The sequence below is a fragment of the Cyprinodon variegatus genome, unplaced genomic scaffold (assembly GCF_000732505.1).
Source record: "Cyprinodon variegatus isolate N-32 unplaced genomic scaffold, C_variegatus-1.0 Scaffold452, whole genome shotgun sequence".
NCBI classification, from domain to species: Eukaryota; Metazoa; Chordata; class Actinopteri; order Cyprinodontiformes; family Cyprinodontidae; genus Cyprinodon; species Cyprinodon variegatus.
Window position 1 is genome coordinate 479,199 of NW_015150905.1, and position 17,394 is coordinate 496,592.

General features: G+C 39.1%; 1 protein-coding gene across 3 annotated transcripts in view; it reads right to left on the reverse strand.

The window, feature by feature from the left end:
- The window catches only part of LOC107093901 (nuclear receptor coactivator 3-like), a 39,768-nt gene that overhangs the window by 10,442 nt on the left and 11,932 nt on the right, over positions 1 to 17,394 (reverse strand). For 2 of the 3 annotated variants that reach the window (XM_015389230.1, XM_015389229.1), the window contains exons 3-6: positions 5,518 to 5,586; positions 3,638 to 3,742; positions 3,302 to 3,465; positions 100 to 200 (exon numbers count right to left, since the gene is read on the reverse strand). In XM_015389230.1, the coding sequence (XP_015244716.1) occupies positions 100 to 200; positions 3,302 to 3,465; positions 3,638 to 3,723 (351 nt within the window). In that variant the 5' untranslated portion in view covers positions 3,724 to 3,742; positions 5,518 to 5,586. The remainder of the gene's footprint in view (positions 1 to 99; positions 201 to 3,301; positions 3,466 to 3,637; positions 3,743 to 5,517; positions 5,587 to 17,394) is intronic. The other variant, XM_015389231.1, reaches the window with a different exon arrangement.

Sequence of the window (17,394 nt, forward strand, 5' to 3'; positions counted from 1 at the left end):
CTATAAGGTATTTTAAACACAGTGAGCAACAATAAGCAATGCACAGTTCCAGCAGCAGCAGGACGTGTTGCTGCAGAGGGATTGGAACCATAAGCTGACCTGCAGGAGCAAGGGCCCCAGATGGTCCTTGTCAATGACCCCCTGACCAGTAGAAGACACGTCCGCCTTCTGCACGTCATCGTCACTGCATGAGCTCTTTCCTGAAGAGAACCAGCAATCACAATCCATGCTGAGAACAGTAAAAGTACATTTTCTTTCAATGTAATCCTGTAAATGTCATCCTACATGAATATATGCTATCATTTAACTTAAATTGAACTAATAGTAATTCTGATTACAGAGATGTTCGCTCACCCTTCCACCCAAAGTCGACTATGATTGAATAGTTTGCTTCCACTTATTTTATACAGTACCAGAATTGTCCACCAGATGGAAGCACAGCTTGTCTGAGCATGGTTTGGTCTGCTTGCCTTTCTATTTTTAAAAATCACCACATGTCTGATTCCTTAATAGATACCAGTCTTTACAGCAGGGTCATCCATAGAGCAAGACTACACAGAATGGGAGGTAGAACAGCTCCACATTAAACCATAAAAAAACAAAATGGTATGTTTAAATGTAGAAGCGAAGCTAGCCAGCCACCACTGATGGAACAAAAAAAGAAATTGCATGAAGTGAGCTGTGTAGAGTCAACAGGTGTGTTGAAGAGAAAACAAAAAGTGAAATAAAAAGGGAAAAATGCCATCATCCTTTATTTGGTCACTACAGCAACCTGGCTGCCTGACGAGCTGACCCTCTAGGTAGATCATAATGTGATTGCTCCCCCCAACGAATCACCAGGGATTTAGGCCTAATCAGGCTAAAACAGGTAAATGAAATCATCTCTATTTTTAGAATGATTTAATTAATGAAAAGTGATGAAAAACAGCAACATGCAGAAGTTTTAAACAAGTCTGTTTCTACATCCCAACCTGTCTAGATTCATGCACGATATTGAGTCCTTTTAATAAGTAACATCCCTGATATCTACTCACTGCTAACTGCTGACCAGCTGGCTGAAAGGGGTCCCAAGGTTCCCCAGACAGACCCTCCGATTAGTAGAGACACACAAAGAAATTGACTGGTGATCAAATATCTAGCTTGATTTGCCTTTAAGAATGACAGAGAAACCATTCTAAGAGCTATAAGGATGTAGAAATAACAGTCCAAAATGTCTGCTGTATGAGAGGCTAAAAATTATATAAAATATAATAATATCGATTAAATGCTGTTACAGGTTCCATCAGCCTCCCAGAGACAGCACCAAAGTTTCAAGAGATAACATCCAGGCTGCATGAAGCACTGCAAAGGTGCTCAGATTTAAAGATCCGAAATGACAGAACATGTTGGGCACAGTTAGGGTCCGATCTGAGAGAAAAGCAGATCGTATGAGGTTGTGGCAATTAAAGCTTATTGAAAATGCATGGGTTGTTTCGAACGCAGGAGTCTCTGCAACTGTGCTTGAGAGATAGACCCCTGGTCTATTTTTGTCAGACCTACGCAGCAATTCAGCTGCAATGTAATGAGTCTGAGAGAAAGAGAGACATGGTGGCAAAATAGAACACATATGTTTTAAGAAAAATAAGTAAAATCTCTGAATCGCAAGATAAACTAGGCAGGTTCGCCCTGTTTGGAAACATAGCCAGTGGGGCAAAAAAGCTCGTACATTTTAATCAACATTATGAAATGTGGAAAAATAAGCATTCTTATGAGGGACAATGCATGACATGTAGTTTAATGAGCTCCCTTTTTTACGTAATAAAATAAAGAAAATGTGCGTTACATGTCCTGTTTTGCCTTTAAAGCTCTGGGAATAGATGTTCCAGAGTTAGATGATAGCCACAAGCAGATTCACTTGGTACTTTTAAATGGAACTTCATTGAAAATTTAAGGACTAAAATTGTATGCAACGGACAGAGAAAAAAACTACAAGAAATTACCTATTAATCAGCTTTTTCTGGCCTCACTCTTTTCTAAATGATCCACAGATATTGCTATAGCTCCCTTTTCTTTATAAGTAGTATCCATTATTCTTTCGATATACTGAAATACTAACTTTATATTTTAAGACCATGATGTGCAGGTTGATCTTGAAGTGGTCCTCTGCTTTCTAATTTGACTGAAAGTCAGCTCTGTGACACTGACTAAAGCTCTGCTTTCTTTACAATAAAACACACACAAAAAAAAAATAATAATTGTCATAATTTTTTTTTTATACCATGTCAAATCCTGACCCAGTCAAACAAAGGTCATCGATTCAATTTGTGGGTCAATGAAACTGTGGAGCATATAAAGGCGTTTTTTAACCCATGGTAGGAGACGATTGGCCAGTGTGACAGAATAAAATAAATAAATATCATCGGAGCTTCCAGAGTCAGATGCAAGCCTTCAGTCTGCCATGAAAGGTTAGGGTTTAAATGATGCAACTTTTTAAGAAACCTTAAAGTTTAAGTGAAGAAAAAAAAAACATTCTTTAGAGATCAGATGCGGATAATGGTTCAGTAATACCAGCAACTTAACTCAAAAACCTGTTTTTGCCTTTTCACTACAAAAGTAATGCTTTTTTTTTTTTTTTTACAGCGACTACTCCCTCACATAGTGTACCCATTGAGCATTTTTTCTGTGCCATTTTCATCTCTTCTCTTGTCTATTTATTTAAAGGAAACATTTTAGATGAGATCAGAAATGAACCACAGAGGAGCAATTCTACATTCCTAAAATTTTTTAAAATGACATCTGGGTCAAAGCGCCACTTTAATGTGTGATTTTTAAACCTCTGGTGTCGTGGGTTTTAAAGAGAGCCACGTTTGTCACTCGCATTGCTGTCACCACCAACAGCCCTGGGCCATGACCACCAAGGACTGGTTTCAATTACTGGTGTTCATTTACCCCCGTGGAAACAAGCAGCCGGACTGGACACTGCCATCAAATAACCTGGCCATCAACCAAGCACAGCACTTCATCACCGGCGTCGTCTCTCCTTAAACCTAACTTTATCCGCTGTTTACAAATCAACCTGTTCCCTCAGGGGAACTCAATAGAGAATACTGTGAAATTCCTACGACCTGATTAAAAACCAGAGGATATCAACTGCACAACAAACTTCACTTAACTTATACTGACGAGTCAATTGGTGACTTTATTCTACTGGTATTTTAAGATATTTTATAGGTGCTTTATAAATAAACTTTACTTCCTTTCAGAATTAGTATGTGTTTCTACCCTTAAGGGTATAAGAGAGTAATCTGTATGGATTGGTTACCTTGCTCCTTAATTTGTCTGATCTGCCTCACGGTCTCCTTTAGTATGGCACATTTGTCAGGCTTGACGTTGAAGCTGTCGATGTTGGAGAGGTTGGCAGAGATGAGCTCCGCCAGCTCCTCGATGTACTTGCTCTCCTGTTCTCTCCGACGCTTGTCACACCTGCTGGGGTACCAGGGGAGGATTAGATGTGTTGCCATGACAACCTCACCTCCACAAGCACCATCCGCAACACAGGGCCATAGAAGCATCTCAGACGTTCAGAGAACGGAGGGGGTACGTTTGGAGGTGGGATCTTGGTATCGGATCAGGTTGTTGGGTTGCGTTATGGACTCACCCTAAGCCTGGTGTGTCGCAGCTGGACAGTTTACGCTTGCGATCGGAGCACAGCGGCTCTAGCGAGTTGTCTCCTATGCCACTCATCTTCAGCACATATCAGCACCTGGAAAACAAACACACACACACACACCATGATCAATAAAGAAATTTAAATTACAAAGTACCACCATGTTTATAAAAAAAAAATGTTTACCAGAATGTGTGGCGCTGTACAATCACCAGATAACCTAGTTGCCATTTTTATTTGAGAATATATTGACTATACATCCACCGACTTCCATGGGAACATTAGATTGTAGTTTTCTACAGTGTTATGAGGACAGACTATCCATTTAGTGAAGCAGCCTCTCACTATGTGCTCCATGTTTGATGGGAGTGAAATCTCATCTGTTCCACTGCGCGGAGGGACTGATGATGATGTAGTGATTTGAAGCCTCAGGAGAGATGGGTCATCCTGCGTTCAGCCAGCCTACCCGCTGCAACGCTACCGCTCTGTTAGCAACAGCAGCACACGTACACACACTGCTTATACAAACCATTTTCAGTTCAGTCGCAGGCTCAGGCACGTCGCCCTACCATCTTTGAGTGGAAAAAAAAAAAAGAAGCAAGCAGCAGCAGCCGCTGTCGCTCCAATACACATATTCACCAGCCAGCCTGTTTGTCTAACTTCTTGAAGCAAAGCAACACACATAAGCTGTGAAGCCATGAAGCTATCCAGATTAACATCTAGGAAACAACTAGGAATATACCAACAGTTCATAGCAGATTAGGCAGCTTCCAAAATTTTTTTACTTCCATTTCATCCGTTGCATCCCAAGACAACCCCTCCCTCATTTTTTCCTCCTGACAGTAGACTTTCAGAGATTTAGGACCCTGCCCTTTTTTTTTCTCCCTAGCATTGCCCTCTGTCTGACCCTACAGGGTTCACATTAGAGGAAAACCCTGTAACCAGCTTCTAAGGTCACTGCTCTTTCCTATTCCCACCCAGAACAGCACACGGGGCTGCTGTATGACACAAAACTGTTCAACTAGGAACTTTATGGTAGACTTTCTGTCTACACTGTGTGTAGCAAGTGCTTTCAGAGTGAGCTCATTCCAGAGAGGAATACTGTAGAATGCATAAGAAGTATTATGCAACATTCAAGTTCTGTATTTTGCAGGCTTGGACATGTAGCCCAGTCACCTACCAGCGCTGCAAAGACACAACTACACCAAGTAAAAGAGGTCTCAGATGTGCACTTTGTGTTGTAAATCTGCATCTCCTGCTGTGCATCTCGTCTACCTTTCAGCGCCCCTCTATAAATGTGTTTGTCGCGTTTCGCTCTTGACTCTCACTGCCCTGCATTCTCCCTTTCTCCCTTCCTGGTTTCACCTCTGCAGCAGCAGAAAGAGATGACATCAGCGCTCAGTGAGGCTCACACATAAAAAAAAAATTAAAAAAAAGACAAGCAGCAGAGCCGTGGTGGCGTGCAGGCTTCAAGAGAGATAATGTCGGACTGGCACTGTAAGGAAGCCAAACAAAACAAACCAAAAAACAAACAAAAAGGTTAACTTTATAAAACTGTCTCAAGTACAGTCACAAGCTCTTGTTTTGAAGTTAGTCCAACTTAAAAACTGATGACCAATGCGCAGAGGAAGCCTGATCCTGTCGACTGAATCCACAGCTGGGTATCAGACCTGACAAGATGGCAGCAACTTGAATCAGCTTCACCTGACAACAAAACCTTAGTGACGAGCATCAAGTAAATACAGAGCTGCTGCAGGTTTTGAGGGTAGCTACGTAAATCTTAGATCATATTGCTTTGACTTTCTAATGGTTAACCTAACGGGGCTAAAAGTAAAGGTGTGCAGGGGGTTCAATGTTTACTATAGGCTCACCTTAGGCTTGATAAGCTCCAGTCAAACTCCATTCATGGTCTGCAACACTTCTCAGTGTCTCAACATCTCCTGAGAACAGAAGAACAAATTAGGGTCATGGACTGGTCATGGACTCTGGTTCTCTGCAAAGGCCCAGATGTCTCATCACGTCAGCTTCCTATGAAGAGGGCAAACGCTCCTTATCTATATATATATATCTATATATACATATATTTATCCATTCAGAGATTCATGGGAAAGCATTCATTTCTAAAATTGCACAGGAAGTCGCAGCAGATCGCATCCTGTTTGCGCTCTCCCCTCAGTGCGTTCCACAGCGTCATCACTTCCCTTTCCTGGAAATGCAGCCACCCATCCACCCCATTTACATATTCTCTTTATCAGTCTGCTTCCCTGAAATTCCTGACTACTACTCCAACATAATGTGAAGCATCTTCAAAAAGTTTTAAACTCTTATAATGCTGAGAACCACTGACTTTAGTGCATTTGTATTTTTTATAGGGCTTGGTGATTTAATCTGCAATTGTTTTCCTATCAAAACTGATTGATTATTTTCCCTCTTAGGTTTCATAGTAAAAATGTCCAACAACACACATGCTTCAATCACCATCCGCTTTAGGAGTGGACTTTATTTTAAAGGTCAACAGAATCAAGCTGTTAAATTGATTACAAAACAACATTTCGCAACAAACACTGAAAACATAAACACAAAAGTTTGCAGCTAGTGTTGTCACACAGTCAGCTAGTTTATCAGTTATAAGTGCACATCTAAGAAGAAAAAGTAACAAACTGATGTGACCCTGATCTATGGAATCCTAAAAAGTGCATTGGTAGAAAAAAAAAATATAGATCATGATTTGCAGAGATTATTCTTAAAGAAAAGATTTTTTTATCGATTAATCAAATAACTTTTTACTTTTTAGATTGAATTAGCATAAGCTGGATATTTTTTTTTTTTAAATCAGGTGTTAGGATTTAACAAGGCACAAAAAATAATTCAGGGTCAGGTAGGCCTGTCACGATAACAAATTTTGCAGTAAGATTAATTGTCTCAAAAATTATTGCGATAAACGATAATATTGTTTGAAGACCTTTTTACACTGATTTAATGGAAATGATGTAATAATGCATGCATTTTCCTGCCAAAGATAAACACACTTTATTTTCAACAGAACACTTAACACTGGAACTGGTTAACAAAATAAAACGAGAAATAAAAATTAAAAAAGATTTAAAAAAAAAAAGATAAAACCACTGTGAAAAAAAAAACAGTGAAAATAAAAACGTATATACAAAATTTCACGTTGGTGACATGTATGTTTTCTGGGGAATTCATACTGTCTATCAAATGTCTGGAACATTTTTCGAAATGCCGGCTTTTCAACAATATTAAATGGAAGCATCTCTTTAGCAATTAAATGAACTACGCCGTCTGTGACGCGCGCCACTTTGTGCCGTCCTTTTTGTATGCTGCCTGTCGATTAATTGCTTCAGTGATGGTGGACTGTTGCCAACTTGAAGACAGACGGGCCACCGCTTGTACTTTTTGTTTCTAGCTGGAGAAACTTTGCTGGGTGGTTGTGCTTAAGGTGCATGTGTAGGTTGGTTGTATTGCTGCTCGTAGTTGCTACTGTTTTATGACAAATGCGACATACTGGCTCGCATAGCTTCAGCGGTTTGCCTCTGTCGTTTGGTTTGAATCCGAAATACTCCCACACTGCGGCTGTTGCGCTCGGCTTTCAAACCAATTCCATTTCGAGCTTTTTCCCCCCCAACATCCGATGTGGTTTTTTTTTACCTCGCTAACTCCTCTAACTCCTCATGGGGCTCTAAGGCTGCAGAAGTACAAAATGATGCGCGCTAACTACCTGATGCGAGAGTCCACTCATCCTCACTCCTCAAAAATGAGGAATGGGAGGGGTCAGTGGATAGCACCGGAGTAAAGCCTTTTCATCCAGCGTCATCAATAGAAGGAGAAAAACACAGGCAGAGACGATATAGCTGATAAATGAAATGACGTGGATAATTTTTATTTATTGTGCGATTAATTGATTATCGCAACAAGCCTAGGTTCAGATTATCGGAGCTTTGTAGCTGAAATTTTAAATCTGAAAATCTATCACTTGTGTTTGGGATACATTGTGCTTTCCATACAGCTGGAGATGCATCAACTGGTCTATTACCACCTTGTTTAAACCCGATATATCACAGTCTTGCAAATAAAAAAAATCTGCCGTGTGGACGCTGTTAATTAAAGAAGATTAAACTTTCTATGTAGATTTGAAAAAAATAAATAAATAAAACAATCTAGCTTAGAAACAGCAAAGCTTGAAACAGTAATTTGGGGAACAGAACAAGTCTCCGATTTATCCTTCTGGTAAGAAATATTTTGGAGTTTAAGATCTGTCTTTCTCAACTCAGAGAGCAAGTTTTTAATGTTAGTGCTGCTAAGTACAAAAGTCACTACAAACAGAATGCTAAACTAGTTTAAAAAGGTCACCACTCATGCTTTTTTTTGTTTTGTTTCATAAAAGCAAAAAACTGTTTCTTGGAGAGGAAATGAGGTGACATCCCCTCTGGTCCAAATATAAATATTTAATATGAGCTAACAGTAGGAAGGCCAAGAAAGATTAATTTTCTTACACTAAACCCTAAACCAAGGATCTCCACTTTGATGCAATATCTTAAATCAAAGATAAATCTTTCAGCTAATTCCTTTCATCATAACATCTAACCTAAAGATGCACCCCTCATAATAAGTAAATGTTATAATTTCTGTTAAATAATCTGCCAAATTGCAGAAGGGAACAAAAAGAGAGAGAAAAAAAGATCCTTGTGACGTAACAGTTTGGTTTTAGCCTCAATATTCGCCTCTCAGTCATCCTCGCCAGATGGAGTGTGAATTACAATCTGCTTCCACCCACAGTGTTTGTGCCTGCCCCCCCAACCAACCACAGACCACTGATCACATCAGTCCTAAACACAAGGCTGCAACTGAGCTAATGCTGCTGTTGAATAATTTAAAAACACAGAAAGGAACCCCCTTCCCTCTCCATTGGCTGTCCAAAGACTATTTGATTCTTAATGACACCTTCAAAACACTTGGCTTGAAAATTGTCGCTTCTATAATCCCAGTGTTGTTATTTGGGTGTAAAGGTAGATATGCAGCAGCAAAAGCCATTAGCAAGCCTTGGTATTGAAGTGTAATTCAGACCAGGAGGTCTAAGCACCATGTGATTATGCAGTGCAGGAGGTGGAGGAGGAGTCAAGCAGACGGAGCAGAATAAAAAAAAAAGAGGGAGGGAAGAGGAGGACAGGTAGGGGGAGGGGCGGGGAAAGGAGACACTTCATGGAGCTTAACATTATTCCAGTAAAACCAACTAATTAGGTAACTGAAGCAGCCATACTTAAATACTGCAAAACATCAAACATTTTAACTGTTATTTATTTTGTCAACAATTCCGCCAGCAATTTAAGGTCAAATATTCTGTCATCCAAAGAAGAAGGCAGGTAAAAGAACGCATTATCATCATACATCACACATCACATTTACTATAAAATGACCGAGCAGGACATCTGGTTGAGTCATTTTTACAGTAGACTCCAACAACACAAGGCAATCTGTGCTCCTTCACTTTTGCGCTTCCCCCAAAGCTTAGCTTGTTAGCTCTCCAGAAGATCAATTCAAAATGTTGCTTCTGACCAAAGAGGCCTCCTATTATCTTCTTCTTTTGTGCGTTCAAAGCATGATATGCAGCCAACATTTACTGTGTTTGACGAAGCAGTTTCCTGAGCAGTAATGCTACTGTTAGACGACTCATCAAAGCACCATCAGTGGCTAATGACTGGCACACAACGGCAGAACCTGCAGCAACAACAATGTTCATTAACATTAGTCATGGGTGGAGAAGAACCAGTCAGACCAATTTTCCCCATAATCAACTGAAGTAAAAAAAAAAAAAAAAAAAAAAAAAANAACTGAAGTAAAAAAAAAAAAAAAAAAAAAAAAAGAAACTGATTTTTTTTTTTTTCTGTTCAGAGGTGCTCATTAACTGCCTCAACTAAAGGGGCCTGCTTTTTTTTGTCTATAAAAGCCATGAACTAAGAGCATCCACTAATGCAATTTGTGGTTAAATAAAAACTTGATTATGTTTGGGAGTAATGTCCAACATTAAAATTTGCACTAACTTGGGTAAACTAAAAGTTCAACCTCAAGGGAGAAAGTGAATGTAAAGCCTGTGGCTTATTTAGCTCAAACGGAATGAGGAAATAAAACTAAAAGTGACATTTTTCCAGCTACCAAGTTTATCATTTCAGTGCACCCGATTTTTGCCCTGTTACGTGAAATATAAATTTAGATGGTAGCAGATAAGTACCATGCAAAACGGACAGTGCAGTCTTCTTTTTTTCCCCTCCATTTAACAAATGAATCTTAAGAATTGATCCAGTATGTAATACTTCTTTTCACGTCTAAGCCTATAGATCAGTGTCTGATTTAGTTACTACATGGATGATTGCAGTCAGACACTTAAGAATATAAGCGGAGAGGGAAATTGTACTAAAACACGTAGCTGATTTTTACCATCAAGAATAGCTTTTTATAGGTGAGAAAGATTGTTTAATGTGAAAACAGAAAGAACCTTAAGAAATATTCCCGCATAAAAGTTCTGTTTTTAATTTCCATCTTGTATAATCTTTTTATTCCATTTAGCTTTAACCAAAAGTCTTCTTTGATCAAATATTTTTTTATCTTTTGTTATTTCATGTGGTCTTCAGAATCTGCCCTATTGTCAAACCAGTCATACTACTTTTCTACTTGCTTTCGACTTTTTAAATATCGTAGCCTAAGAAAGGACTATCACTGTTTTTCCCCCAAATTCAAGCTTTTTTGTTCAGTTTTCTTTTTACTGGAGAAGGATTTCTTTTTTCCTTCATTTTGAGTGGGGTTAAAAATCCACGAACCATATAGCTGAAACACTGATTAAAGGAGGAGTACAGTTGATTCCATTGGAGCTACATGATAGCTTTACTGGTTGAAGCTTAGTGCAACAACTAAAGAAAAGTCTCTGTTATAATATTAGCTGATAATTAACAACCCAATTTATGTGCAGCTGTATTTCTGTCCAACTTGACAAAAGTCGACTTGATCAAAGCTTGAGATCTCCAAACCAACTTGCTGTTTTTATGTAGCAATGAGGTTCGTTTCAACTTAAAACGACGAGAGGAGCAATTTCAGCACCTACACTCGAAGGTATTGTTACAAAATGCTCTAATTTGATCTCGAGTCATCTGGCTGAAGGCCAGAGCAGCGACGGTTTTAGTCAGGCAGGACGAGAATAGAAAGGAGGACATTCCTGAAGAGCCTTGAATAAAGCCTGCAATCTGAGCTCCCCAGGACAAAGAGTGGCAGGCAACAATAAACATTGGCGACACCCAAAACAAAGATCACACAAACTGGGGAACACGTATACTACTGCACCCCCCCAAAAAAAGGATGCATTCTCTGTTGAAAAAAAAAAAAAAAGACTCACTAAAAGTGGGATATTTACAGCTCATGGCCAACCACAAGATATTCAATCTGTTTAAATAGCTTGACATCATGTATTTACCTCAGCCACACACAAAGAAACCCCAGACACGGTTATAAAGTAACAAAAAGTAGAGTCTAAGAGATCAAGTGCAAGAAGCCAACAAAAGGAATGAATGACTTCCTTTTTTCTTCAAAGAACTTCTCCACCTTCTGGGGAACATAAAACCATCTAGTCACCGAGAAGCGGGCCTCTACACACCCCAGCCTCCACACTAGCCAAAAGGTCTGATTTATTCTGACTGAGTGACTTGAAATGTTGGTAGTTATATTTGTAGGGTTATCAATTTTACTGGAAGGTAAAATAGGGACTTGGATTACTTTAGCAAGGTGCCCCACCTGAGAAAAGTGAGGCTTCCAACTTGAAAATCATTTGGTTTTCTACACTTTTATTTCACCAAATACAAAATAATGATACAATTTGGAGAAATATCAAATACAAAATCTATGATCATTTCAGAGAGTTGGAGGTTGAATTTTCTATGAAAAGCACAGAAACATTTTTTTTTGTCCTAAAAGAGGGATCTGTTGAGCATACGGCACTATGATAATGGGGAAAGCTCCTACTAGACTACCTGTAAATTGTTATTAAAGCTGTAGGTCTAACTATTTAACTACAACTAACTAGTAATAAAAAATACAAAAATAGAGAATTGCTTTACATTATGTTGTGCTTTTACTCGCCCACATTCTTGTATCTGTAAAATAGATGAGTTAATGGTCAAAGTCAATTTCTACATCATCAGGTGCTAAACTACAACAGCAAATACTTGTAGTAGAGTTATTTTGCTACACGGTGCTTCCCCTGAATCCGACACGCTGCCAAACAAAGGTAGAGGTTCCCACTAGTGATGCAAAGATCAACCAATTTCTATCCCTACACCAATATACAGGTGCAGGATGTGCGTACATCAGCCATGCAGCTGTTAGCAGATTCAAATTAAACCGGTCCGTTTTCATGTCTGTTGCATCTGTAGAGTTTAATCCATTTAAAGATAAGTGAAGCTACATTCCTATCGAGAAACCTGTTCCTCCCAATTACTTGAGGTTGTGAAGCTTCCCTGTTGTGTACGATAGAAAGAAACAACTGCTGAAAATGGAGGCGGAGCTTGGCGGGACATTTTCCACACACAAAAGCAAGGTCAAGTCAGAGATGGCAGACCTGGTAAAATTATATACTTGGGATGTAGATCTGCTGTGAATGTGGAGGTCTGCCTGTACCAACTCAGGACCAGACTTGTCTCGGATGAGTAGCTTCAAAAACTATGAGAAAGTATGATCAAAGACATTTGCAAATGGCATTGCCTTTTTTATTTGTAAAGGTATCCAGTCTGCTAGTGTTTGTGTGAACAAGGCTGTAAATATCCCCTATATATATATATATCTTACAAAATTCCCACTACAGACGAACAACCTAACAGTCATAACAAAAGTGGTGCAGTTGATACTTTATACCAACATTGAATATTTAAGAAATTATAAAGAAAATGGTAAAAGTGATTTCCTGTTGAATTGTGTGAAATGGAGAAACTGATTCTTGCTTCTCACTTTGGTCTTCAATTCATATTAATTTAGGAATGCATCTGCTGAACTATCAAATGTAGATAGGAGAGGGTATAGTGTTATTGGCTTACTGCCATTGCAAAGATCCTTAGTAGAGTGAGATGAGAGTTTACTAATGGTCATTTTAATAGTCATATCAACCCAACCAGATAATATTCTAATGAAAAAATTTGAATGAAGATCATTTTAATAGCTTTCTATTTATGGGGATGACTATTCTGCTATGGGGAAATACCCTACTGCTAAATAAACTAATAATGCTGACGAAATGAAAATCTGATTTTTTTTTTTTAACTCAAGTAGATTTATTTTATAGCCCATTTATAACAAGAGAGGAGTTTTTAAAAAATGAATAGTTTCACATGTTTATGGATTGCTTTTTAATGTTTTGTAGATAAAATTATTAGAACCTGTGAAAGTAAATCATTATTGTGTACAACAGCAAGGTTTTGGTACCATCTTTCCCAGGTTAATAAGCGATTAGCTACTATAGCTAAAACACCACAAGCAGGAGCAGATAAGTTTGAATATAATTACGCTTCAATTCTGTCGCCCTGTTCCATTTAATGTACTTAGTGCAACTACGAAAGAAAAACATTTTTCTCCTCTACTGAACCTATGCAAATTAAAAATATAATCTGCATTGTCAATTTATACAAAATGATCTTTCTCAGTAACAGATACTCATAAGCCTTACTGACATTTTGTGTCTTAAACAGAGTTATGTTTTATTTTACGGTGCAAGAATAAAGCCTACTCTTAAGGCTAAGCACATGATGTAAATGGAAGAAGATTGTGGGTAGATAAAGTTTACAAGTCACTGAAGAGGAACATCCAATTATAAACATTTGGAGAATAATTACAAAGAAAACCAAATTTAGCCAAATGCATAAAAATATAAATGAAGATATATTTGCTGGTGATTTTTTAGAGTCATGTTGTGAAACAGAGTGCATACATCAAAGCAAAGAAAGTGTCTTGATAAGATGCTCTTTTCCTCTAGAAAAAAAAGCACCTTCCCCACTTTGCTGAACACACATGGGGGCTTTGACAGCCTGCTTTGCATTTCACTGGTTTTTCCTCTCACAAACTGCAAGGTGTAGAAAATCTAGGGAAAATAAAATGAAGGTGAAAACAAAGACATTGCAGATTTTTCATATTCTATGTGTATGCGTGTTCCACATGTGCATCGCCAACCATCCATCGACAAGACCAACAAAGGATAAAGGCAACAACAGAGTGGGATAAATAAGATTGCAGCTCTACCTAGCTAACTCATCAACACAATTGTAAAGCTAAATCTTTAATAATCCTTTTATGCAAGCTAGACATGTTGAGTAGTATATGAATGTGATGGTTCTTATCCGGAGTAGAGTGGAGTGACCAAACAGAAATGCAGTGTGCTGTGATCGCACAAAGCTAATATTATGGAAATGAGTTCATTAATCAATGGGGAAACGGGCTTTTATCTGAGGAGCCCGGCTCTGATCAGCCTCCAAGCTGCCGGGTCTGATAACACACAGCCCTTCTAGCAACTAGAGCAGCTCCACTGATTCAAAAAATCTCACGTAGGTGCAGATCATTTGCTGTGAACAAATTTCAGCCGCTGCAATTAAATGACCTGCCATCCAGATATAAAACATTTTTTGCTGTGCAACTCAGACACAAAGGAGTTGTGTTCTGTCAACGTTTTAACTGTGCTAGCACTGTGATAGTTTTCCCTCTCTCCTTCTTGCTTGTGCCTCTCTCTTTCCCCCTCCCCCTTTCTCTTCCTCCTGTTCTCCCCTCCGTCCCTGTTGGATTGGTGGAGTAAACACAGGAAGAGAGCGGGCTCTGTTCCACCACGCCAGAGCAGAGCCTGGGCGTTCCTGCAGTGCTGCTGCGCCGGGGTCAAAAGTTTACCGTGGTTTTCATTTCACCTTTCCTCAGCCAATCACAACGCCACTTTGCTGCGCCTGAACTCTGACCCCTGCAAAGAATTCCACTCAAAAGATGGTCTGACGCCAGTTTCACAACTTCAGCCCCTCCCTGCTCCCTCTCCCTCCTCCCTTACTACTCCTTTTCTTTTCTCTCAACTGGCCAGTCTCATGTGTTGACAGAGCCAAGGTGAAAAAGGATCCACAATCGCGGTATAAGGGGAAACAGAGCAGCACCTTAAGAGAATCCCTGTTCTGCCTGCTGGTTTCACTGGATGATGTCGATTTTTGTTGTTTTAGAAACCAGGAACATAAAATGTAATTTAAGCTGTAATCGTTACTTGCAAATATTTTTATAGCCGATACAAAAGGAACAATAGAATTTTTATCTGTTGTTATCCCATTGAACCACATTGAAACTATTCAGACCACTACTCTATATGGATCCACCATTAGTTGGAAAAATAGACTTTATTTTTTTAAGTACTCATTTTAGATGTTTAAAAAAAAAAAAAAAAAAAAAGCGGTTTATTTATTTAAAAATGTGAATTAAATTTTGTCACAAAAGTCACCATGTAGTAAACACTGGATAAATAACATACACTAGGCCCTGTAGTACTAGCTCTGTTGAGCCAAAAGAGCAATTAGTAAATGTTAAAACTTTTAAAGGGGAACGCCGTTTTTTTTACATTGGGCCGTTGATTTGACGTTATTACATCATGTTCTACTCAACCATATGAGTTTTGTCATTTGGAGCTGTTCTGAAGATATCCAAGTAACGTCTTCCTATGGGCACAAACTAAACTGTTCATTATTTATCATTAATGGTACGCCAGCATTCAACTCGTTGCCCATAGGAAGACGTTACTTGGATAGAACCTAACCGAATGTCTTCAGAACAGCTCCAAATGACTCAAAACTCATATGAGTGAGTAGAATATGATGTAATAATGTAAAATCAAGGGCCCAATGTATAAAAACCAGTGTTCCCCTTTACGTTTGAACGGGAGCACCTTGAAATTGACCGAACGGAGGAAGAGGGCTGGCTGAAGAAACTGGTGTTTCTGCGGCTGCTTCTAGGAGATGCAAATTGTTTACTTTTGCGAATAGTGCTAGCTCCAGCCAATATAGAAAAAGTACATCACAAGCTAAGAAAGTGACGCAGTGTGGTGTCGTTCACATTCAAACACCAGTCAAACTAAATAAGATCTTAAAAAAATAAAATAAAACCAAAAAAACCTTTGGTAACCTTGCCTTCCTAACACATTTCCTGTGTAGATTCCAGGCCTGTAGGACCTAACTCTGTAATCATGTAGTCATGGATTGTACAGGTAAAAAAAATATGACCTCCATGGTTGAAAAATATAACAATGATACAGAACTTTTTTTTTAAGCATCACAAATGCTATTTTTAATTGAACAGGAAAATTTCAAAAATATTTAGGTCATATTATTCCACAAGCCATGGTTCTGATTAAACCAAATTGCAAACAATCTGATGGCTACTCATATGGCCTTCATGACCCTTTATGTCCACATCTTACATGCCTACATCTTAAAGATCAGAGAAAAAGGCTGGGAGACTGGAAATGTGTGGCAGTGAGGAAACTGTGCATTAATTGCCAGAATAATCTACCTAAACAGACAGCTTTGACCAATAAATAAGCTATAATCTCTTTTTTTAATTTACTAAAGACTGGTAAGGTGAAAAGTAACAGTTTCAGAGAGAAGAACCTGGGATCTCATCTAAGAGCATGTTGTGTTCTTTGGAAATGTTTAAAAGCATTACATCTGTATAACTGGACACAAACATACAAGTAAACATGTTCAAGCAGACAGTCTCCATAATACTAGTCTAGGTTTGTTTTTGTTTTTTTTACTGTGACAGTGTACTCTGTTCCATCTGCTGAGTGATTAAGCCTCTACTCCTAATCAAGCCGTTTGCACAGAGGACAACAGCATAAAAAGGACACAAGCTCATGTGCATTTCTACCCATTACTTAAAGTAATAGTCATACTCTAAACTGTGATGCATTAAAATACAGTCGAGAGCAAAGTTTACAATTTGTTCACATTGCTATTGTGATTACTTTATAAATAGCTAGTGGTACAACTGACAGCCATATAAAAAAATATTGTGAATGATTTATAGTTTTACAACAACAACAAAAAAAAAAACAGTCAGGTCATAGAATGATTATATAGGGTATTTGGTGCTCGTCCTTAAGGTCTCTGAATAGGGTGTGTAACATTGGTTTGGCTGAAAATGGCATATTTGCTGTTCTATGAGCCCTAATGCAAGCCTGGTAAAAAGCTCTAGAATGAAACGACAGGTTTTCTTCCTTTTATGGTATGCTTATGAATATTTAGATGAGCTGCACGCTGATTGGTTGATTTACAACTAGCGAAGCTAGCAACAAGAACTCACTCACTGAAACATCGAAATTGGTGACCAGACATCCTCTTTTTCCCAGAAATGTCCTACTTTACATAACAAAAAAAATGTCCGGGGGAATTTCAAAATCGTCCAGGATTTTGGTTGACTACAGTGCAGCAGAACAGAGCTGTGAGCTCCAAGGCTGGTTCCGGGAACCGCGGCAGACGGGGACAATGGAGCCAGCGGGGGAAGGAGCGACCGAACCAGACCAGGTGACGGTAGCCTGGACACCGGCGGCCCCGTGCACAGAAGTGCGGTGAGGCAGGCCGGGGGTGAAGCATACCGTCACGGGTTGGGTCGCTCCGTCCCCGCTGGCTCCCTGCCCCCGTCCGCCGGGGTTCCCGGACCAGGGTTTGAATGCTCAGTCTGGTCCA